At 45.4% G+C, this 25,168-nt stretch overlaps 1 protein-coding gene across 1 annotated transcript in view; it reads right to left on the bottom strand.

Moving 5' to 3' along the window:
* Positions 1–25,168, bottom strand: part of Taok3 (TAO kinase 3) — a 245,934-nt gene that overhangs the window by 72,643 nt on the left and 148,123 nt on the right. The window contains exons 6-11 of the mRNA XM_045132485.1: positions 24,237–24,282; positions 23,263–23,359; positions 18,950–19,063; positions 18,050–18,141; positions 9,640–9,733; positions 7,667–7,748 (exon numbers count right to left, since the gene is read on the bottom strand). Of these exons, the coding sequence (XP_044988420.1) occupies positions 7,667–7,748; positions 9,640–9,733; positions 18,050–18,141; positions 18,950–19,063; positions 23,263–23,359; positions 24,237–24,282 (525 nt within the window). The remainder of the gene's footprint in view (positions 1–7,666; positions 7,749–9,639; positions 9,734–18,049; positions 18,142–18,949; positions 19,064–23,262; positions 23,360–24,236; positions 24,283–25,168) is intronic.

Here is a 25,168-nt window from a genome sequence, read left to right as displayed (position 1 = left end):
AAAAAATCAATGTAGAATAGTTTTAGGACTTGTTGCTATTGTTGCAACAAAATGAGTATAGTGGCACACGCCTTTAATTCCAGCATTTGGAAGGCAGAGGTAGGAAGACTGCTTGTGAGTTTGAAGCTACCCTGAGACTATATAGTGAATTCCAGGTCAGTATGGGCTACAGTGAGTCCCTACCTTGACAAACCAAAATAAATAAATAAAGACTATACAGTCTCTGTAACCATGAAAAATAAGCAAGTAAAGCTGGGCGTGGTGGCGCATGCCTTTAGTCCCAGCACTTGGGAGGCAGAGGTAGGAGGATCACTGTGAGTTCAAGGCCACCCTGAGACTACATAGTGAATTCCAGGTCAGCCTGAGCTACAATGAGACCCTACCTTAAAAATCCAAAATAAATAAATAAAGACAGTATAGTCTCTGTAACCATGAAAAATAAGTAAGTAAAACTGGGTGTGGTGGCACATACCTTTAATCCCAGCACTCAGGAGGTATAGGTAAGGAGGATTACCATGAGTTCAAGGCCATCCTGAGACTACATAGTGAATTCCAGGTCAGCCTGGGCTAGAGTGAGACCCTACCTCAAAACAACAACAACAACAGCAGCAGCATAATAATAATAAAATAAATAAAATAAAAACAAGTAAGTAAGTAAATAAATAAGTAAACATCAGGGGAGGCAGTCCAAATTCCTTTTTTATCACTAGTCCTTTCATCGGGTTCTTCAGTCCTAAGTACGTCCATCCTCTCTCCCTTCCTCTTCCTCCCTTCCTTCCTTTCTCCTTCTTTGTCCTTCCCTCGCTCTCTTTTTTGCTTCTTATTCAGATATGCAGGAGTTTGTTATGGGGGAGGTGTTTGAAAAGAACAGCTCTGAGGGCTGTGTGTCTGGATTTGTGAGGCTTGATCACTGATGGGCTGGGGCTCAAATTCATGGTTTTCCTCTTCTTTGCCTCAGAAGCCCAGAGACACTGCACCACTGTATCCTGCCCTTACGCATTCCTGGAGGGAAGCCTGACTTCACTTGGCTTTTCTGCGCCTGAAGCCACTCTGTCAGTCTGTTTGCCCACGTTGTTCTTTGTCCTTCCAGCGCAGGAATCCCGCCGGGGTATCTCAGGTGCCTGCAGGGTGGTTCTGAAGCCCTTAGCAAGGCCTGCCGTGACTTCCTACCCAAAGTCGTAGCCCCTTTCTGACTTATCTTTTTGCCTCCTGGCGGAGTCATGTTCCTTCTCTTTAGTGCTGCTGTCCTCCTGGGGTGCTGGGGCTGGAACTCAAGGGGCTTCAGCGTGCTAGACAAGCCCTCTCCTAGTGACCTGCATTTTCCCGCTCGCTCATTAGAATGTACGTGCCTCTTGAGAAGGTGCTATTTTTTTTTTTTTTCCCAAGGTAGGGCCTCACTGTAGCCCAGGTTGACCTGACACTCACTCTGTAGTCCCAGGCTGGCCTTGAACTCACCGCGATCCTCCTACCTCTGCCTCCCGAGTGCTGGGATTAAAGGTGTGTGCCACACTTCACCTAGTTTAGGAGCTATTTTTAAAATTTTTTTTGTTTATTTTTATTTATTTATTTGAGAGTGACAGACAGAGACAGAAAGAGGCAGAGAGAGAGAGAGAAAGAGAATTGGCGTGCCAGGGCCTCTAAACACTGCAAATGAACTCCAGACACGTGTACCCCCTTATGCATCTGGCTAATGTGGGTCCTGGGGAACTGAGCCTTGAACCGGCGTCCTTAGGCTTCACAGGCAAGCGCTTAACCGCTAAGCCATCTCTCCAGCCGTAGGAGCTATTTTTTTCTCTGAACCATGTATTATTGTGATTGATACCCAGTAGACAATAAGGAAATATTTGTTTAATAAGCAGTGGGCCCATTTTATTTGACTCAATGAATCAAAGACTAAATGTGATCAAATAAAGATAGAAACATTTATTTCAAAAGAGAAAAGTTTTCTTCAGGTATATCTTTAAATATTTTCTACTCTTTTCTTTTTTATATTTTGTTTATTTATTTGAAAGAGAGTGAGAAAGAGAGAGCAAGAGAGAGGCATAGATAGAGACAGAATGGGTGCACCAAGGCCTTTACACACTGCAAATGAACTCCAGATGCATGCACCATCTTGTGCATCTGGCTTTACATGGGTACTGGTGAATCAAACCCAGGTCCTTAAACCTTTGCAGGCAAGTGTCTTAACTGCTAAGCTATCTCTCCATCCTTGCTCTCTTTCTTTTTTTCAAGAATAATAACTGGCTATCAACTAGCTCTCCTCAGTCTTTTACATAGCCATTAGTATATTAACCTTTTGCATTTAATTTTATATCCTGTAATGCTAAATGGATTGGTTTACTATATCACTTTGATGTGAATGATTTTACTGTTGTATCTTTTCCATTTTTTCCATTTTTTCCATTTTTTTTGTTTTGTTTTTTTGAGGTAGGGTCTCACTCTAGCTCAAGCTGACCTGGAATTCACTATGTAGTCTCAGGGTGGCCTCGAACTCACAGAGGTCCTCCTACCTCTGTCTCCCTAATGCTGGGATTAAAGGCATGTGCCACCATGCCCCATTGCCTTGTAGTATCTCTTAAATACTTTGTTTCTTTCTATAATTACTTTGTCTTAAAAATTATTTTGATTACTGACAATTTTTACACATGTGTGCAATGTATTTTGATCATGTTCATCTCTCATTACCTTCTCTGGTCCCCATCTCCCTCCAGCTGATGAACCCCTTCTTTTCAACCAGTCCCGTTTCGGTGTCTTTTTTTCTGGTGGGGAGGGGCTGGGTGGCTCATTAATTAGCACTGCTTACCTGTGCAAGGGTGGGGGGTTACTTAGCAAAGCAGGGGCCACACCAGTGAAGAAAATGCTTCTTCCTCCTCCAGCAACCATTAACTGCCAATAACTCCTCAGGAAGGGAGGAAGGGCTGAGGCCTCGCAAGCTCTTCCACTGTCCACATCCTGGAAGTGTCTTTTGTTTGTGTGCACTGTGCCATGGGCACGCGTGGGAGGTCAGAGGACCATCCTAGGGAACTATTCTTCAGGCCCTCTCTTTTTTTTTCCTCCATTTTCACTATTTTTAAAAAATATTTTATTTTTATTTGTTTATTTGACAGAGAAAGAGGAGAGAGAGAGAGAGAGAGAGAGTGGGTATGCCAGGGCCTCCAGCCACTGCAAACAAACTCCAGATGCATGGCCCCCCTTGTGCATCTGGCTAATGTGTGTCTTGAGGAATCGAACCTGGGTCCTTTGGCTTTGCAGGCAAACACCTTAACCGCTAAGCCATCCTTCCAGCCCTGTTTTGTTTTCTAATTAAGACAGAAAGTGAGAGAATAAGAGGCAAACAGTGGTTGTCAGGTCAGGAATGGGCACACCAGAGCCTTTAGCCACTGAAAATGAACTCCAGATGCATGTGCCACCTTGTGCATCTGGCTTTATGTGGGTCCTAGGGAATCTATCCTGGATCGTTAGGATTTTCAGGCAAGTTCCTTAACAGCTGAGCCATCTCTCCAGCCCTTCCACTGTGTTTTTTGAGACAAGGTCTCTCATTGGCCTGGAACTCACCACATAGGCTAGACTGCTTGGCCAGCGAGCCTCAGGAATCTGCCAATCTCTGTCTTCCCAGGGCTGGGATTACGAGTGACTGCTACCATACCCTGCCATATGCAGCATTTCCTTACATGGGCTCTAGGAATCAAATTCAGGTCCTCATGTTTGCAAGGCAAGCACTTTTCCAAGGGAGCCTTCTCTCCAGGCCTTGAATACTTGTGGTATCTTAATAGAGGGTTTTTTTTTTTTTTCCTCTTCAATTTAAATACAGCTCATACTGTCTCCCCCTTTAAAATGCCTTTCTTTTATTTTCCCTTTAAACTTTTTTATTTACAAGTTTTATAATTATAGACAATAAACCACGATAATCCCCTCCCCTCCTCTCCCCCATTTTCCCCTTCACAAACCCACTTTCCATCATATTTCCTTCCCCTTTCAATCAGTTTCTCTTTTATTTTGATGTCATCATCTTTTCCTCCTATTATGAGGGTCTTGTGTAGGTAGTGTCAGGCACTGTGAGATCATGGATATCCAGGCCATTTTGTGTCTGGAAGAGTGCACTGTAAACAGTCCTACCCTTTCTTTGGCTCTTACTAAAATACCTTTCTTTTGTGTCCTTTTTTTTTTTTTTTTTTTTACTTTGATGCACACCTTTAAGCCCAGCACTTGGGAGGCAGAGGTAGGAGGACTGTTGTGAGTTTGAGGCCAGCCTGAGACTACAGAGTGAATTCCAGGTCAGCCCAGGCTACAGCGAGACCCTACCTCAAAAAAAAAAAAAAAAAAAAAGTACAGATACTATCTTGTGTTTCTGTTATTTTCTTTGGCTACCATTTCTCTTGGCATAAATGCAAAGCTATGGCTCAGCTAGACAACATGGCTCTTGTCTTACGGCTCCAGCCTGTGGTGGCTCTGCCACAGAACAGCACAAGACAGAGTCCTCAGCCCTGCTGCTTCAGTCACCACATTCCTGTGCCCTACTATTCACAAGAAGAACACGGTCACCCTCAGCGGAAGTGCTTGTCAGCATCAGGCCTACACCTCAGGAGCACTGGAAGCGGAAGACAGGAAGCCAGCGTTCAGATTTCTCTCAAGAGAACAACAGTTAGACAGGAGTACATCACTTAGAGCCGAGTGTGGTGGTGCATGCCTTCAACCCCAGCTCTTGGACAGCTGAGGCAGGAGGATCATGAGTTCAAGGCCAGCCTGGGCTACAGGGAAAAACCCTCTCAAAAAAAAAAAAAACAAAAACAAGGGGGCTAGAGAGATGGCTTAGCTGTTAAGGCACTTGCCTGTAAAGCCAAAGGACCTCAGTTCGATTCCCCAGTATCCAGGTAAGCCAGATGCAAAAGGAAGTGCATGCATCTGGAGTTTGTTTGCAGTGGTTGGAAGCCCTGGCATGCCCATTCTCTCTCTCTAGCTCACTCTGCATCTTTCCCTCTCTCAAATAAATAAATAAAAACAAAACATTTTAAAAAAACAAGGGGCTGGAGAGATGGCATAGCAGTTAAGGCACTTGCTTATAAAGCCAAAGGACCTCAATTTGATTCCCCAGGACCCAAGTAAGCCAGATGCACAAGGGGTGCATGCATCTGGGGTTTGTTTGCAGTGGCGGGAAACCCTGGCATGCCCATTCTCTCTCTCACACTCACTCTGCCTCTTTCCCTCTCTCAAATATATAAATACAAACAAAATATTTTTTTTAAAATTTTTTATTTATTTATTTGAGAGCGACAGACACAGAGAGAAAGACAGGTAGAGGGAAAGAGAGAGAATGGGCGCGCCAGGGCTTCCAGCCTCTGCAAACGAACTCCAGACGCATGCGCCCCCTTGTGCATCTGGCTAACATGGGACCTGGGGAACCGAGCCTCGAACCGGGGTCCATAGGCTTCACAGGCAAGTGCTTAACCGCTACGCCATCTCTCCAGCCCCAAACAAAATATTTTTAAATAAACAAGGGGCTGGAGAGATGGCTTAGTGGTTTAGGTGCTTGCCTACAAAGCCAAAGGACACAGGTTCGAGTCCCCAGGACCCACATAAGTCAGATGCACAAGGTGGCACATGAGTCTGGAGTTTGTTTGCAACAGCTAAAAGCCCTGGAATACCCAGTCTCTCTCTATCTGCACCCTCCTCTCAACAAATAAAGTAAAAACTAGATAACAGCAACAACAACTCAAACAAGGGCTGGATAGATGGCTCTGTGGTTAATAGCGCTTGTTTGAAAACCCTGATGGCCTAGGTTTGATTCCCTAGTACCCACGTAAAGTCAGATGCCCAAAGTGGCACATGTGTCTGGAGTTTGTTTACAGTGGCAGGAGGCTCTAGTGCACCCATTCTCTCTCTCTGCCTCAAACAAATAAATAAAATATTGAAAAAAAAAGAAAAGAAAACAAGAAAGAAAGAGTGACACGGTGAAGGTGCTCATCATGACGCAGGCAGCTGGTGCTTCTCAGATTTATGAGTTGAGGTGATTCAACCCTTCTGAGTTTTTCTTAAAAACAAACAAAACTTGGGCTGGAAAGATGGCTTAGCGGTTAAGCGCTTGCCTGTGAAGCCTAAGGACCCCGGTTCGAGGCTCGGTTCCCCAGGTCCCACGTTAGCCAGATGCACAAGGGGGCGCATGCGTCTGGAGTTCGTTTGCAGAGGCTGGAAGCCCTGGCGCGCCCATTCTCTCTCTCTCCCTCTATCTGTCTTTCTCTCTGTGTCTGTCACTCTCAAATAAATAAATAAATAAATTAAAAAAAAAAACAAACTTGGGCTGGAAAGATGGCTTAGCGGTTAAGCGCTTGCCTGTGAAGCCTAAGGACCCCGGTTCGAGGCTCGGTTCCCCAGGTCCCACGTTAGCCAGATGCACAAGGGGGCGCACGCGTCTGGAGTTCGTTTGCAGAGGCTGGAAGCCCTGGCACGCCCATTCTCTCTCTCTCCCTCTATCTGTCTTTCTCTCTCTCTCCCTCTATCTGTCTTTCTCTCTGTGTCTGTCGCTCTCAAATAAATAAATAATTAATTAAAAAAAAAACAAACAAACTAAACCAGGTGTGGTGGCGCATGCCTTTAATCCCAGCACTCGGGAGGCAGTGGTAGGAGGATCACCGTGAGTTCGAGGCCACCCTGAGACTACAGAATGAATTCCAGGTCAGCCTGAGCTAGAGAGAGACCCTACCTTGAAAAACAAAACAAAACAAGCAAAGGAACAAAATTCTAGACAATCTGGGGATGAAATAAACAGAACAGAAAAGTTGAGAGATGTGGATTACTCTGCCAGACAGGTGATATTTACACTGTCAAAGACTCCCACGTACTCCACTGCAAACTGCGTCACCAAAGCATGACACTGGGTAGAGATACTCAAAACCACGAGGCTTCTGTCAGGTGAGAGTGTTCAGTGTGAGGCTTTGTCACTGACCAAATCACATAGTGCTACATAAGTGTTTTCATGTGCTCTTTGTACACTTTCCTTTTTGTACATACATATATGTGTGTGTATATATATATATATACACACACACACACACATATATATATATATATATATATTTTTTTTTTTTTTTTGAGGTAGGGTCTCACTCTAGCCCAGGCTGACCTGGAATTCACTACGTAGTCTCAGGGTGACCTCGAACTCACAGCGATCCTCCTACCTCTGCCTCGCGAGTGCTGGGATTAAAGCTGTGTGCCACCACACCTGGCATCTTCATTCATTTCCTTGCCTCAAGATTTGGCACCAACCTGACTCAAAATCACAGAGGTGGTCTTTGAACCATTGGCAACTGTCCTGAGAGCTACGTTCAAGTTCATGCGGATGAACATGGGTTCACTCCCCCAGCACCCACGTGAAGCCGGACACAGAAAGTGGCTCATGTGTCCGTAATGCCTTGGCAGGGTGCAGTGGCAAGGGCAGTATTCTGTAGTGTAAGGCTGGGCAGGAGGGGTACGAAGGAAATCCAAGAAAGGACAAGAAGAAGTTCCCATGGAGAATACACAGCCCAGGCACCCTATTCCTATTTCCTATTTCCACCTCTGGGGAAACTACAAGAGCTCACGCCAGACCACTTTGTCCAGGACATCCTGCCCGCCGCAGGAATGATGGCTGGGTCGTTGCTCCCCCTCGTCACATGTGAATTTGAAAACTTACCCGTAAGAGTTCTGCTGATGTTGGTCTTTCCTGAGGTATTTTCTGCAAGCAATAATCTACAAACCTCCTGAAGGAGTCTGACCTGTGTGACAAATACACCAGAGAGAACACGGTGAGGCCCACGGAGCACTTGGCTCACATAAGACTATTTCCATTTTGTAGAAACTCTTGTAATTTAGGAGATTTGGTAATCAGATGCTTTGAAATATCAAAGACTTGGACTAGTTTCAAGCTTATGGCACCAAAAAAGAATTCTTTTGGAGGCCAGTGAGATGGCTAGAGAGATGGCTCAGTGGTGAAGCGCTTGCCTGCAAAACCTAGTGACCCCACTGGTTTGATTCCCCAGTACCCAGTCAGATGCACATGGTGGCACATGCGACTGAAGTTAATCCGCAGTGGCTAGAGGCTCTGGTGTACCCATTTTCTCTCTCTACAAAGACATAATAGTAATTCTTCTGGACGATAAATGTAGACACGGTTTCAAGCTAGTCAGCATACACATACACATGAGCATAAGGAAGTCAGTCAGGTCAAATCATACCATATGTCAAAAAATGAAAAGAACTACATTTATTTAACGTCTTTTAAATTTGTTGTGTGTCTCATATGTGTGTAGGCCAGAGGTTGACAATGGGGGTCTCCCTTGATTGCTCTCCACTTTTAGACAGGGTCTCTCACTGAACCTACAGTTATCTGATTTGGCTAGGCTAATCAGTGAGGTCCAGGGACTCCCCATCTCCACCTCTGCAGTGCTGGATGACGGGAGCACACCCCAATGCCTGACATTTTATGTGGGCGCTGTGGACCGGGACTCAGGTCCTCATCGCGGTGATGCAAACCCTTCACCACTGAGCCTTCTCCTAGCTCTAGTCTGTGTCCTCCATTACCAGTTATCTCCCCCACCATCCACAAGTCAGAACGGCACAGTAAAACCTAGGCATGTGCTTTCTGAATGAAACATTTCCTGTCGGCACTCAGGAGGCAGAGGTAGGAGGATCTCTGAATCTGAGGCCAGCCCTGAGACTACATAGTGAATTCCAGGTCAGCCTGGGCTAGAGGGGGACCCTATCTCTAAAATTCAATTTTGTTCAGTCTTATTTTGTAATTAATTTAGTGTGTGTGTGTGTATGTGCGCGCACACATGCATGTATGTAGGCACAACAGGGCCTCTTGCCACTGCAAACAAACACCAGACACTTGTGCAACTTTTTTTTTTTTTGTTTTGTTTTCTAAGGTAGGGTCTCACTCTAGCCCAGGCTGACCTGGAATTCACTATGTAGTCTCAGGGTGGCCTCGAACTCTCGGCGATCCTCCTACCTCTGCCTCCTGAGTGCTGGGATTAAAGGCGTGCGCCACCACGCCTGGCCACTTGTGCCACTTTCTGTGTCTGGCTTACATGGGTGGCTTGGGAATTGAACCCCGGCAGGCAGGTTTTGCAAGCACATGCCTTTAACCACTGAGCCATCTCCCCAACTCCTTGTCCCCTCTTCTTTAAAATGACTTGTTCTTCATAACTCTTGTGGCTCAAATAGTTATAAAATGCCCAGCCTTTCAGTAAAGAACCAACCATATTCTGAATGGGCAGTGTATGCTCTGTCTCCACACGTGTAAATATACAGAGTGAAACATTGACAAGGGGGGAAAGAATGGCATCAGCCGGGGGGCACTTTATCTCTGTTGACAAGTGACAGCGGCTGAGGTGACCGGTCCAAGTCAGGCAAGGCCTCAGAGATCAGGTGTGTGAGGGAGGCAGCGGGCACACAGCAGGAACACAGTGCTGGCCATGGTGGGGGGCAGAACTCAAGCTCCATGTGTGTGCACGTGCGTTTAGGAGTACAGACGCTTGCTGACTGTGGGGCCCCAGTGTCACAGCGACACACAGTAAAGGCTGCAGTGCTTTCTGGGTCAGCTATTTAAAACACGGCCGCATGAGAAGGTCAGCAGCCACGGTGAGTTTCCTGTTGCCGACTTACCACTCCCTGGACTGCAGCGTGGGGGAGTCGTTCTGGGCGATGTGATACAGAGCGCTCATGGCGTTCATGTTGAAGAGCGGGGGCTTCCGCTCCGCTGGAAGAGGGAAGGAACGGGTAAGAGGTAGGCAGACAGTGACAAGGAACTCCGGCTCTGCCGCTACACTGATAGCTCATTACTGTCACCGCGCCACGCGATCTGCTTATTTTCATCTCAAAGGTCAGCCCAGGATACGCATTTGTAGGCCTGCTGGGTCACTTAATGTACACTGGCACAACTCCCGACAGAACCCATTTCAGAAGAGCAGGAGAAAAATTACTTAGTGTCCCCCCCCCCCCCACCGCCACGGATCTTCAAAAGATTGGCCTTTCCCAGCCAGTATTCCTTTAAGAGATATGAACATCTTCATGTTATTTTAATTTAAAAATACACATTCATTAAAAAAATTCAGGGCTGGAGAGATGGCTTAGCGGTTAAGCGCTTGCCTGTGAAGCCTAAGGACCCCGGTTCGAGGCTCGGTTCCCCAAGTCCCACGTTAGCCAGATGCACAAGGGGGCACATGCGTCTGGAGTTCGTTTGCAGAGGCTGAAAGCCCTGGCGCGCCCATTCTCTCTCTCTCCCTCTATCTGTCTTTCCCTCTGTGTCTGTCGCTCTCAAATAAATAAATTAAAAATTAAAAAAAAAATTCATAGCCGGGATGGAGAGATGGCTTAGCAGTTAAGCGCTTGCCTGTGAAGCCTAAGACCCTGGTTTGAGGCTTGGTTCCCCAGGACCCACGTTAGCCAGATGCACAAGGGGGCACACGCGTATGGAGTTCATTTGCAGTGGCTGGTGGCCCATTCTCTCTCTCTCTCTATCTGCCTCTTCCTCTTTCTGTCTGTCACTCAAATAAATAAATAAATGTAACAAAAAAATTCAAAAAATTCATAGCCAATAAATGAAAAGAAAATTTAAAAGGGGGTTGGAGAGCTGGCTTAGCCGCTACTGCCCTTGCCCACAAAGCCGAAGTACCTTGGTTCCATTCCCCAGGACCCACGTAAGCCAGATGCACAAGGGGGCACATGTGTCTAGAGTTTCTTTGTAGTGGCTAGAGGCTCTGGAGTACCCATTCTCTCTCCCTCCTTTTCTCTCTCTCAAATAAACAAATAAAAATAAAAAAAATTAAGCCAGGTGTGGTGGCACACGCCTTTAATCCCAGCACTCAGGAGGCAGAGGTAGGAGGATCCCTGTGAGTTTGAGGCCAGCCTGAGACTACATAGTGACTCCCAGGTCAGCCTGGGCCAGAGCAAGACCCTACCTCAAAAAAACAAAAACAAACAAACAAAAAAATTTGTAGCCAGGTGTGGTGGCTCACATCTTTAATCCCAACACTTGGGAGGCAGAGGTAGGAGGATCACTGTGAGTTCGAGACCACCCTGAGACTACATAGTGAATTTCAGGTCAGCCTGGACTAGAGCGAGACCCTACCTCACCTCCCCCACAGATTCAGAAAGCAAAGTAAAACAAAGAAAATATTATTATAGAACTTAATTTTTTTTGGGGGGGTCAGGGTCTCATGTAGCCCAGGCTGGCCTCTAACTCATTATGTAGCCAAGAATAACCCTGAAGTCCTGACTTTTATGCCAGAGGCTGGGATTGTAGAGACGTGCCACCACCCTGCCTTGGAGCATCGCACAGTGCTAGAGGAGGCTCGCTCAGCAGCTCATCCAGAGCACTTTGGGCGGCGACGAGGAGGAAGGAAGAGTCCGAGAGACAGCCAAGGTCTGGCCTGTCCACGGCAGGCGAGGCAGGTCTTTCTCCTTCTCCCCCTCCTTCCCTCTTTTTGTTTATTCTTTGGGTGCTGGGTAGAGCCCAGAGCCTTACATGCCCTCTATCTCCAAATGACACCCTAAGCCCTGAGTGCTCCTTGCTAGAGGCCCATCCTACCCAGTGGAGTACAGAACCTCTTACTGGAACCCTCCAGCTCTCTCTCAGCACAGTGTTGTTTGGCAAGTGCTCATCTATTACGTCTTATAAACATACATCTTTCCTCTCAAGAGAAATCATAAGCTCTAAGAGAGTAGGATCTTACAACCTGAGCACTTGAATGCTTTTATCTATTTCCCAGAAGAGACCAGGCGTAAGTCTGGCACAGAAGAGAGCCCGCCACCTCACTCCGCTATGCCCATCTCATGGGTATTACAGTCCCGCTGCTGACCTCTGCTTCCATCAGAGCATCTTAGTTTTGGTCAGGGCTGTACTGTTAGTCATTTCTAAAATGACACACTGGAGCCGGGCGTGGCGGTGCACGCCTTTAATCCCAGTACTCGGGAGGCAGAGATAGGAGGATCGCCGTGAGCTCGAGGCCAGCCTGGGACTACAGAGTGAATTCCAGGTCTGCGCTATAGTGAGACCCTACCTTGAAAAACAAAAAAAAAAAAAAAAAAAGAGGAAACAAAATGACGCACTGGGCTTGTTCTGTGAAGGTCTAAGAACCAGAACTCCAGTCATAGCAAGAGTCAAAAAAATCATGCATAGAGGGCTGAAGAGGATGGATTAGTGGGTAAGGTGCTTGCCTGCAAAACCAAAGGACCCAGGTTCAATTCCCCAGGACCCATGTAAGCCAGATGCCCAAGACAGTGCATACATCTGGAGCTCATATACTGTGGCTGGAAGCCCTGATGTGCCCAGTATCTCTCTATCAAATAAATGAATAAATAAATAAAAATATTTAAAGAACACATTTGAAAAAAATAATGCACGGAGCTGGGTGTGGTGGGCACGCCTTTAAACCCAGCACTCAGAAGGCAGAGGTAGTGATGAGTTTGACTACGAAGTGAGATCCAGGTCAGCCTTGGCTAGAGTGAGACCCTACCTTGAAACAACCAACCAACCAACCACGCACAGAACAGCGTTCAGTCGTGGGCAGCACTGGAGCAGAAGACGAGCAGGCATACTTGGGCTGGGGGTGTGGCTCAGGTGCCTGCCTAATGTCGAGGCTCCATGCTGGGCGCTGTGTACAACAACCACACCATTAACCCCAGCCCTGGGGAGCGTTAGGCAGGAGGATCAGGAGTTCAAGATCATCCTTGACTACATTTTGATATACATGAGATCCTTCCTAAAATGAACCAACAACAACAAAAATATAAATAAGCAACAGACAGACAGACTGACAGAGGACCCCACGTGTTAGTCTATAGCACTTTGGAGCAGGCTGACCTGGAATCTGGAATTCACTGTGTAGTCTCAGGGATCCTCCTACCTCTGCCTCCCAAGTGCTGGGATTAAAGGCGTGCGCCACCACGCCCAGCCCGATTGTTTTGTATTTTGAGATGAGGTCTTGCTATGTTGCCCAGGCTGGTCCAGGACTTGGGGACTCAAGTGGTCCTCCTGCCTCAGCCTTTCAAGAGAGGCTGGGATCACAGGTGTGCAACCCATTCCCAGCTCTGGCTACGCAGTGACACTCCTTTAGATCTCCTGTCTGCTGTGGCTTGAGTGTGAGTGAGTGCTTGGCTCCCGTTGTGGAATGTTAAGGAGTTGGAGCTTTGCTGGAGGAGGTGGACCCCTGGGGGCGGGCTTTGAGGTGGAACAGCGCAGCCCCCCCGCGTCCTGTTGCTGAGAGCTCCCTGAGAACACCATGCCACCAGCTGATCTGCACTGCTGCCACCATGGCTCCTCCGCCTCCGCCGTGACGGCCTGTGCACTGAAGCTAACCCTTCCTCGTAAGTGGCTTTTGTCAGGTGCAGCAACGAGAAAAGTAACTAACACGATCTCAAGTATAATTTTGCTTCTGGAGTGATTTAATAAGCATCCATGCCTCTGGTCACGCTCTCAGGAAAGCCTTCTCTCCCACTGTTTCCCACTAGGTTTTTGCCATTGCACATTTTACTTTCTGTCTCTCTCTACTTTTACATATTTAAACGTTTTTATTTATTTGCAAGCAGAGAGGGAAAGAGAAGAGAGACAGAGGATGGGTCCTCTTGTGGCTGCAAATGAACTCTAAATGTATGCAGCACTGTGCATCTGGCTTTACGTGGGTATTGGGGAATTGAACCTGGGTCCTTAGGTTTTGCAGTCAAGCACCTTAACTGCTGAGTCACTTCTCCAGCACCCTCTCTCTCTCTCTCTCTCTCTCTCTCTTTTTTTTTTTTTTTTTAATTTTTATTGCGGTGAAGGTCTTGCTCTAGCCCAGGCTGTCCTGGAAGTCACTATGTAGTCTCAGGGTGGCCTTGAACTCATGATGATCCTCTTACCTCTGGGATTAAAGGCATGAGCCACTTTATCTGGTTTTCTTTTTCCCTTCCTCCCTCTCTTCCTTCCCTTCCTTCTTTCTTTCTTTCTTTCTTTTTCTGAGGTTGGGTCTCAATGTAGCCCAGGCTCACCTGGAACTCATTCTGTAGTCCCAGGCTGGCCTTGAACTCACTGTGATCCTCCTACCTCGAGTGCTGGGATTAAAGTTGTGCGCCACCACACCCAACTGTACTTTCTCTTTTTGCTACATTCTGCCACCCTAGTGCCTTGTGTAATTATTTACTGTGGGTCCTCTTTGCTGAACTTCAGGGCAACAATGACAATGCCTACTTTTTCCACCAGTCTGTTTCCAGTGCCATTCTCTGAGGCAGCACCCAAACGCCAACCAGGGGCTGGAAAGATGGCTCAGTAGTTAAGATGTTTGCCTGCAAAGCCCAGCGACCTGGGTTCAATTCTCCATTACCCATGTAAAGCCATATGCACAAAGGGGTGCATGGGTCTGGAGTATGTTTGAAGTGGCTAGAGGCCCTGGCATGCCTATTCTCTCTCTCTATCTCCTTGCAAATAAACAAACAAACAAATAAAATTTTTGTTTGTTTTTTTGAAGTAGTGTTTTGCTTTAGCCCAAGCTGACCTAGAATTCACTATGTAGTCTCATGCTGGCCTGGAACTCATGGTATTCCTCCTACCTCTGCCTCCCAAGTGCTGGAATTAAAGGCATGTGCCATCACACCCAGCAATACAAACTTTTTTAAAAAGTAAGGCCACTTAAATCAAAAAGGAAACTATGGGGCTGGAGAGATGGCTTAGCAGTACCCATGTAAGCCAGATGCACAAGGTGGCACATACATCTGGAGTTTGTTTACAGTGGCTAGAGACCCTGGTATGCCCATTCTCCCCCCCACCCTTTTCAAATAAGTAAATAAATAAATAAAATTAAAAAAATAAAATATCTTGGCATGGTGGTGCATGCTTTTAATTCTAGCACTCGGGAGGCAGAGGTAGGAGGATCGTTGTGAGTTCAAGGCCAGCCTGAGACTACATAGTGAATTCCAAGTCAGCTTGAGTTAGAGTGAGACCCTACATTGAAAAACCAACGCCACTACCAACAACAAAAAGGGCTGGAGAGATTACTTAGTAGTTAAGGTGCTTGCCTGCAAAGCTAAAGGACTTGGGTTCGATTCCCTAGCACCCACATAAGCCAGATGCACAAGGCGGCGCATGTGCCTACAGTTGGTTTCCAGGGGCTAGAGGCCCTGGTGCATCCATTCTCTCTTTCTTTCCCACTACCCCTCTTCCTCTCTCTCAAAACAAAGAAATGAAAATTAAGAAAAAAACTTAGTGCCAGGCGTGGTGGCACACACCTTTAATCCAAGTACTAGGGAGGCAGAGGTAGGAGGATCGCCGTGAGTTCGAGGCCACCCTGAGACTACAAAGTGAATTCCAGGTCAGCCTGAGCCAAAGTGAGACCCTACCTCGCTAAGCCCATCCTTTTTTTATTTTTTCTTTTTTGGTTTTCCGAGGTAGGGTCTCACTCTAGCCCAGGCTGACCTGGAATTCAGTATGTAGTCTCAGGGTGGCCTTGAACTCACTTGAACTCACTGTGATCCTTCTACCACTGCCTCCTAAGTGCTGGTATTAAAGGCATGCATCACCATGCCTGGCCATTTTTTTTTTTTTGATAAGGAAATTTTAAGAGCTCTTTACACATTCTGGAGCAATATTTTATTAACTGTATGTATGTAGTTTATCTTTTCCTGCTCTGTGGCATGTCTTTCCATTTCTGTGTGCTTTACATAGATTTTTTTTTTTTCCTCTAAGTAGGGTCTTGCTCTAGCTCAGGCTGACCTGGAATTCACTATGTAGTCTCAGGCTGGCCTCAAACTCACAGTGATCCTCCTACCTCTGCCTCCCAAGTGCTGGAATTAAAGGTGTGTGTCACCACAACTGGCTGTAATGCATTTTTGTGTGTGGAATCTAATTTCAGTTTTTATCATATAATTCACAGATTGTGTTAACTGTGTGTTACTATTACTTATCAAATGGCCACTCCTTTCCTCTTGTCTGTCTTATGGTAGAATCTGACTGTGGTGGTTTGAATTAGGTATCCCTCATAAACTCATGTATTTAAAAAATATATTTCATTTATTGGAAAGAAAGGCAGATATGTAGAGAGAATGGGCACATTACAGCCTCTATAGACACCACAAACGAATTCCAAATGCAAGTGCCACCTTGTACATCTGGCTTATGTGAGAAATCAAACCTTGATCCTTAGATTTCACAGGTAAAAGCCTATTCACTAAGTCATCTCTCCAGCCCAATTCATGTGTTTTTGAATGCTTAGACCCCACCTGATGGCCATTTGGGAGGTGGAGCTTTGTTGGAGGAAGCGTGTCACTGGGGGTGGACCTTGAGGCTTATGAACCCTCTTTTTGCCAGTGTTAGTTGGCACACTCTCCTACTGCTATTGTCTACCTGATGTTGGCCAGGAGGTGATGTCCAGCTTCTGCTCATGCCATGCTTTCCCCTGCCATCGTGGAGCTTCCCCTTGGGCTGTAAACCAAACTAAACAACTTTCCTCCCATCAGCTGCTGTTGGTCAGTGGTTTCCTGCCAGTTACTGCTTCCCTGACTTATGCAGGAGAATGTTTCTAGGCTTTCTGTCCAGTCCATCAACACTAGTTTTTTCTGAACAGCATAACAGTAATTTAATTATTTTGAAGGGGATATCAAAACTGTGATTCTTCTGCCTAAATTCTTTCTCTTCACAGTTGTTTTGATTAGTTTGGGGGCTTATGACTTTCAGCATAACCTAGGCAGGTTCTATGGAGTATTGCTGGAAGTTTATTCTAAGTCCTTTCTGCTGAATGTCACCCAAAATTGGTATGTATAAATTTGTCAATTTCCTTTGCAGTGAAAAAGAGACTAGCACAATATTAAAACTAAATCCCAGCATTCAGGAGGCAGAGGTAGGAGGATTGCTGTGAATAGAGGCCAGCCTGGGATTAACAAGTCAGTTCCAGGTCAGCCTGGGCTAGAGTGAGACTTTACCTAGAAAATAAATAATTGTATTTCTATGTCATGAAATAATATAGTACCATTACAACATGACAAGGATGTCTAGGTAACACAAAACAGATCTCCAAGACATTGTAAAGTGAAAATGTAAATATATTATCTCATGGATATATTGAGTGGATGTCAAAATGAACATAAGAAGTATACATTGGGGCTGGGATATAGCTAAGTGGTAGAGCATCCCCAAGGCCCAGGGGTCAATCTCTATTACCAAAGCAAAACAACAACAACAGCAACAAATACATATATTGGTTGGGAAGGAGATTAAAAAGCAAGTAACAGCCAGACTTAGTGGCGCACGCCTTTGATCTCAGCCCTCAGGAGGCAGAGGTAGGAGGACTGCTGTGAGTTTGAGGCCAGCCTGGGACTACATAGTGAGTTCCTGATTAGCCTGGGCTACAGTGAGACCCTACCTTGAAAACAAAACAAAAACGACAAAAAGAAATGCATATTTCTATTTGTTTGTATAATCATAAAGAAAGCCAGGGCGGATACACAAGAAAACAAGCCAAAGAGATTCTCTGTATGTGTTGATCAGGTAGGGCAAGAACTGAACAGAAAAGACCAAGGGTAAAAAGACCTTTTATTACATGTATGCTTGTCTATCTATCTATCTGTCTGTCTGTCTGTCTATCTATCTATCCACTCATGCACATACATATATACATAAAATTTTATTTATTTATTATTATAAATTATGTGTTGTTAGATATTTAATTATTTTGAGATAGAGTCTTGCTTTTTTCCAGGACTGTCTCGAATCTTCTGGACTTATGTGATCTCCCCACCTGAGCACACTAAGTGCCAGTTGAATGTTAAGTGACAATCATGAGGACTGACTCTTAAAGAAAATGAACTTTGGGGCTGGAGAGATGGCTTAGCAGTTAAGGCGTTTGCTTGCAAAGCCAAAGGACCACGGTTTGATTCCCCAGGACCCATGTCAACCAGATGCACAAGGGGGAGCATGCATCTGGAGTTCGTCTGCAATGGAGGCCTTGGCATGCCCATTCTCTCTCTCCTTCTCTCTCTCTCTGCCTCTTTCTCTCTCTCTCAAATAAATAAATAAAATAAAGTTTAAAGAAAACAAACTTGTACTCACCCAACTCAATACAGGTGATCCCAAGTGACCAAACATCAACTTTCCCGTCGTACTGTCCTTCATCCATGGCCAGGATCACTTCCGGGGCCATCCTACCAAGCACGGGACACAGTTGTATGTCACAAACAAAATTCTCTTTATAAAGCAACTTAACACAATAGATCAGAACTGTAATGTTTATGACAGTATTTCAGTTGAGCTACAGTGGGTATCACTTTGGACTAGAACGGGGGTGGGAAATAACTTTAAGTAGATGAAGAATCAGAGAACTTGGATTTCTTTCGTCCGTGCTGGGTGGCCAGCCAGAGAACGAAGCTCCCTTGTCCTCACCTGGACATGCTGCCCCAAGGGACGAGTTCAAAAGAGGCCTCCAGTGAAACCTAACGCCAGGCTTGCTCAGACAGCCGATAATCCTGCTCAGTTAACACAGTGGCATCAACTGTATTTGAGCAGTTTAAAGTCATTCTACATTTTATACTAAGCCAAGTGTTTCTTTTTTTTTTTTTTTCTATTTTGCTAATGACGTTTCTAACCTTCTCAAATGTCGTGTTATTTGGGGTAACACTGTTGACACATTATATATATATATATATAAAACAAGGCCAGGTCTGGTGGCACAGGCTTGTAATCTCAGCTCCTTGGAACACTGAGGTAGGATTGTAAGATCAAGGTCTGCCTGGGATATAGAACAAGTGAGTTCCACGCCAGCCTAAATCAGATCCTGACTCAAAATAAAAAGTGAAAAGAGGGCTGGGGATATGGCTCAGTAGTGGAGTGCTTGCCTAGTGGGCACAAGGTCCTAGTTCAATCTCCCAGTATAGCAACAACAACATGCTAGGGGTCCATCCCATGTATGCCTGAGTGTGGTAAGACCATGTCATATCTTTCCAGTCTACGTACCAGTACGGTGTGCCCACGAAGGAGTTGGCAGGAGAAGCCATCGAGGCAGATCCGAAGTCAGCCAGCTTCACCTGGCCTGGCTCTGTGAGGAGAATGTTTCCTGCTTTAATATCCCTATCGGAGTAAAACCAGAGGGTTAGAAAAATCACTTTTCCATTTTGATTATGGAACATGTTGGAGCATGCAATTAATAAGATAAAAAGTATATTGAAAAAGCTTTGCTCAGATAGCCAGAAGGGACTTAGTAATTACTGCATGTAAGGGGGCCCAGATTTCCTGGGTGGACTTATAGGTAGGTCACTGTAGTTACTTAGAGACAGAGCTATCTTCAGTGGGAGGAAGGACAGTGAGGAAGAAAGGCAGCTGCGCTCTTGGGTTACTAAGAGTGTTTATTTTTTATTTTTTTTTCCATGATGTGTGTGTTGAAGTCAGAGGACAATATTCTGGGGTTGGGTCTGTCCTTGCCTTCCACATCATTGGAGGCAGGATCTCTCCTTGTCTGTGGCTCATGGATAGCTGATCCCTGAGCTTCCAGGAAATTCTTATCTGCACCTTCCAGCTTGCCTTTGGCGTGCTGGGATCATAGAAGCCCGCCATGACTTCTGGATTGGACGTGGGGTTTGGGGCTCAGGTCCTCACGCTTGTTCCACAAGCACTATCGGCTGAGCCATCTCACCAGCCCACAAAGAGTGTTCTTAAAATGCTTCGCTGCCCCCCCCCCAAATATTCCTTGTGCCGGGGAAATTGTAACTGTTCTCTTCCAAATGATGTGATATTGGGTGCCTAAAAAAAAAAAAAAAAAAACCAAGCCCACCATATTGTTGTCCTGATCAATAACCCTCAGCTATACACACAGATGACCATATGGTCGATCTAACCAATAACCCTCAGCTACACACATACCTTTTCTTTCTTGCCTTGACCCTTTCTCTCTGCCTTTACTTGTAAGTGCAACTCTAAGGCATGTGAGGGTACATGTTATAGAGAAGGTGTTATTTTAAAAATAACACTCTACAGTGAAAGGAAGACCCTGAAAGATCAAAACAGACAAGGGTTAGGGGTCAGGAAATTGCATTTCAACTGTATGGCTACAATGAATCACAAGCGGGTTACTACTAAACATATGAGGTGCTTTAAGCGGCAAAAATTGTTTGAAAAATATGATGAATTAATTCTCCAGAATGATACTTTCCAAGACGTGAGCGCAATGAGGGTGAGGAACCAAGAGTTGTGAGTTGATGGCTGGGGAGAGAATAAAGCTGAGGAAATGACGGAGACTTAGGACAGGCTGGAAATCATTAGTTTTTGTTGTTTTGTTTTGTTTTTGAGGTAGGGTCTCACTCTAGTCCAGGCTGACCTGGAATTCACTGCATACTCTCAGGATTGCCTTGAACTCATAGCAGCCTTCCTACCTGTGCCTCCCAATTGCTGGGATTAAAGGTGTGCATCACTATACCTGGCTTACATTAGGGAATTAAAAATAAATTATTTATTTGAGAGGACAGAAAAAGGCAGGTAGAAAGAATGGGTACACCAGGGCCTCTAGCTACTGCGAACGAACTCTAGATGCATGCACCACCTTGTGTGTCTAGTTTTACGTGGATACTAGGTAATCAAACTCAGGGCCTTAAGTGTTGCAGACAAGCACCTTAACCACTGAGCCATCTCTCCAGCCTAGCATTAGAGAATTTGAGTTTCAGGACTGACTCTCATACTGAAATGCTGTGAAAATTAAAGGTGGATCATTTGTATTGTTCTGTACCCCAATGTAGCTATACTTTAGAACAAAAATAGTACCTGCTTAAAGAGTATATTCATATGGACTTCCAGGAATACACACATTTTTAAATTAAAATATGTTATTTATTTAAGAGAGAGAGGCAGACAGAGAGACTATTGGCTTGGTGTGCCAGGTTTCCTGTCATTGCAAACAAATTCCAGATGCTTACACCACTTAGTGCATCTGACTTTACATGGGTACTGGGGAACTGAACCTAGGCCAGTAGGTTTTGTAAGCAAGCATCTTTAATCATTAAGCCATATTCTCCAGTCCAGAAATACAAACTTATAAAAGTTATTTGTAGCCAGGCATAGTGGCGCACGCCTTTAATCCCAGCACTCGGGAGGCAGAGATAGGAGGATGGCTGTGAGTTCGAGGCCACCATGAGACTACTCAGTGAATTCCAGGTCAGCCTGGGCTAGAGTGAGACCCTACCTCAAAAAAAATTATTTGTGTGTGTGTGGTGGGGGTGCATGTGGAGGTCAGAGGACAACTTTGGCACTTCGGCATATCAGTTCTCCTCTTCCACCTTGTTTGAGACAGGGTCTCTCTCTCTCTCTCTTTTTTTTGGTGTTTTGAGGTAGGGTCTCACTCTAGCCCAGGCTGACCTGGAATTCACTATGTAGTCTCAGGGTGGCCTCGAACTCATGGTGATCCTCCTACCTCTACCTCCCGAGTGCTGGGATTAAAGGCGTGTGCCACCACACCCGGCTCTCTTTATTTTTATTTTATTTTAGTCTCTGTGAATGCTGGGCTAGCTTGTGAGCTTCAGGATTCTCCTGGCCCTTCCTCCCACTGCTGGATTATATACAGTATACTACACTGTGTCCAGATTTAACTGGGTGCTAGGGTTCTGTCCAGTCAGCAGGCATCTGTAAAGCAAGTGCCTTTAACCACTAAACCATCTCCCCTAGCTAAGGCATGGGAAATAGTTTATTTTATGTTTTTAAAAATTATTTATTGCTGGGCATGGTGGCACATGCCTTTAATCCCAGCACTTAGGAGGCAGAGGTAAAAGGATCACCATGAGTTCAAGGCCACCCTGAGACTACATAGTGAATTCCAGGCCAGCCTGAGCTAGAATAAGACCCTACCTCCACCCCCTAAAATATTTACTTATTTATTTTGGCAAATATGCACATGTATGGGCGCACCCAGGTCTCTTACTGCTGCAGATGAATGTCCTTGACTTTACATTGGTGTCTGGGGAACTGGACTAGGGCCTTTAGGTGTTGTAAGCAAGCACATTTAATTGATGAGCTATCTCCCTAGTCCCATCAAGAAACAGCATCTAGGGCTGGGGAGATGGCTCAGCGGTTAAGCGCTTGCCTGTGAAGCCTAAGGTCCCTGGTTCGAGGCTTGATTCCCCAGGATGTATGTTAGCCAGATGCACAAGGGGATGCACATGTCTGGAGTTTGTTTGCAATGGCCGGAGGCCCTGGTGTGCCCATTCACTCTCTCTGTCTGCCTCTTTCTTTCTCTGTGTCTGTTGCTTTCAAATAAATAAATCAAACTAAACAACAACAAAAATTTTTTAAAACGAAACAGCATCTATTTATATATCATAAACTTGTTATTTGTGATAGGGAAGGGAGAAGCTCAGCTAAGCAATAAATATGTGCAAGAAAAAAATCACTTTTTTCTTTTTCTTTTTGACACAGTATCAAAAACTCACTGGGGGGCTGGAGAGATGGCATGGCGGTTAAGCGCTTGCCTGTGAAGCCTATGGACCCCGGTTCGAGGCTCGGTTCCCCAGGTCCCACGTTAGCCAGATGCACAAGGGGGCGCACGCGTCTGGAGTTCGTTTGCAGTGGCTGGAAGCCCTGGCGTGCCCATTCTCTCTCTCACTCTCTATCTGCCTCTTTCTCTCTCTGTCACTCTCAAATAATCAAATAAATAAATAAAAATCTTAAAAAAAAAAAAAACTCACTGGGGCTGGGCATGGTGGTGCATGCTTTTAAATCCAGTACTTGGGAGGCGGAGGCAGGGCTGTAAGTTCGAGGCCAGCCTGAGATTACAGAATGAAGTCCAGGTCAGCTTGGGCTAGAGCAAGAACCTACCTCAAAAAACCACACACACACACACACACACACACACACGCACGCACGCACGCACGCACACACACACACACACACATCACTGGGCTCTTCTTTGAATTCCCCCGAATCACTAAGCCTGGAGAACAGTTACCAGTGATGAAACCAGGCATGGTGGTACACGCTGTTTATGTCAGCACTCCAAGGCAGACAGGGTGACTGTGAGTTCAAGGTCTGCCTGGATTGCTTATTGAGTTTGAGGCTAGCCTGGGCTATATAGCAAGACCTTGATTCAAAAAGACCCAAAAAAACCAAAACAGCAGCCAAACAAAAAACAACACTCTATAGCAAACCCAAACACCCAAGCAGAGCAGAGGTGAGGTGAATTGGTGGGGAGCTGGGACAGGACAGGAGTCATCTGTATGCTTCCCACGAATCCTTAGGCACATGGAACCCCAGAGTGCAGAAGCCCATTAAGAACTGCTCTTGAGGCTTACCTGTGAATCAGTGAATGGAAATGGAGGTAGGCTAGCCCCTGCAAAGCACCATGGGTAATGGCAGCGATCTCCACTTCCTGAAGTGGTTTCTTATGAACTGAGGAGGAGTGAAAAGGGTCAGGAACAACAGTCAGCTTCAGGGCCTTGCATCTCTGTGCCACAGACCTGTGGATACTCTACTCAAATGCTAACATGGGAACACAGCAACCTAAATGTGTGGGATACATATTTTCTAAAGAATAGCAATAAATGAGGAAAACTTGGTATGTAAAAATGAAAACAACAACAGCCCTTTAAAATGAACAGATCTGATAGTCATCAAGTGAGCAGTATTGATTTACTGGTTAGTTGCCAGTCAATGCCACACTGATTCTGACTGGACCAGGCCCAGATTTATTGTCCCTCCTGACAGTTTAAATGCCTGGAGTCTTCCAGGTCACGTGACTCTCTGCTACAAAGCCATCTATAATTACCCCTCTAACTATAGGTTTTCGTTATTTGGGAAAGAAGCTAATAAGCAATTTCTATTCCAGGATCACGGATGATAGGAGACATTTTCAAATGTAAATTTTTCACACAGCCTCTGGTTATAACAGCATTGGCAAAGGAGAACTGGGTCAGCCATAATGCTGGAGAGGGGTACATACCAACATAATTCAGCAGCACCTCCCTTTCTTTCACTGGGTATTTTTGGCTGCATATACCACATCATGCTAGCCCAGCGTTTCAGCAGCACGTGCCTCTTGGGGACTGTGAACTCAATGTCAGGGGACTGCAGGCACCACTCACTCACGTCAGTGATGCTACGGAGGTGACCTCTTCACAGCTGACCCACACGGCCAGGGTCAGTATTCCACCAGAGGCCCAAGGTGTGCTGCGCTGCCCTGCCTGCTCCATGCTACACGGCGCTGCACTGCATTACACTCCACACCCTGGGGGAGAGCAGAAAGGAGGAGCAGAACTTCTGTTCTTACCTTCTAACAGATCAGAGGCTGAGCCTAAGCAATACTCCATCACCAACTGTAACAGATTAAAAATCAATCACAATGTTGAAAGTTAGCACTGGAGAGATGGCTCAGTGGTTGAGGTGCTTGCCTGCGAAGCCTAAGGACCCAGGTTCAATTCCCCAGAACCCATGTAAGCCAGATGCACAAGGCGGCATGTGCATCTGGAGTTCATCTGCGGTGGCTAGAGGCCCTGGTGCACCCACTCTCTCTCATAAATAAATAAATAAATAAAAATAAAATGCTAAAAAATGTTAGCCAGAAGTTGTGGAAACCAACCAACCAACCATCAAACCGTTCTCTCTGACCCTATGATACTAATGGAATTTTCATGGTTATCAACATCTCCCTTCTGTAATCTCTACCTAGAGTTTGCCCAAGATTATACGGGGAATAGTCACTGTAGATGGTCATGCTGAGATTGCCAACTCACAGCCAAATACTACTTTCCTTTCCCCACTGTCTTGCTTTAAAAAAGCTGCAAGTATCTAGGTTGCATTATAATTTAAAATTTGGAACAGGAAGATTGAAAAAAATACATGAGCCACTAAAATCTGTTTAGGGAAATATGACATAAAAAGTCTTGGGTTCAATCTCCAACAGCAAAACAAAACAGAAAACCATAGAAATTGGTTGATTTTCACATTCTAGAAAACTTGAATGGATAAAGAAAAGGTGATATCTATACACAATAGATTTTTTTACAGTCATAAAGAACCAAAATATGTTATTTACAGGAAAATGGATGCAAATGAAGATAATCATATGAAATGAATGAAGCCAATTGCAGAAAAGCATATATTTTATGTTTTTTTCTAATTTGTGGCTCCTCGATTTTAATGTAAATACATAAGATCACACACCCATACGACACATAAGCAGAAGTAAAACTGTCTGGGGAG

Source organism: Jaculus jaculus, chromosome 13 (genome assembly GCF_020740685.1).
Source record: "Jaculus jaculus isolate mJacJac1 chromosome 13, mJacJac1.mat.Y.cur, whole genome shotgun sequence".
NCBI classification, from domain to species: Eukaryota; Metazoa; Chordata; class Mammalia; order Rodentia; family Dipodidae; genus Jaculus; species Jaculus jaculus.
Note: the sequence above shows the minus strand (reverse complement) of the source record. Positions and strands in the feature narration are given on the sequence as shown.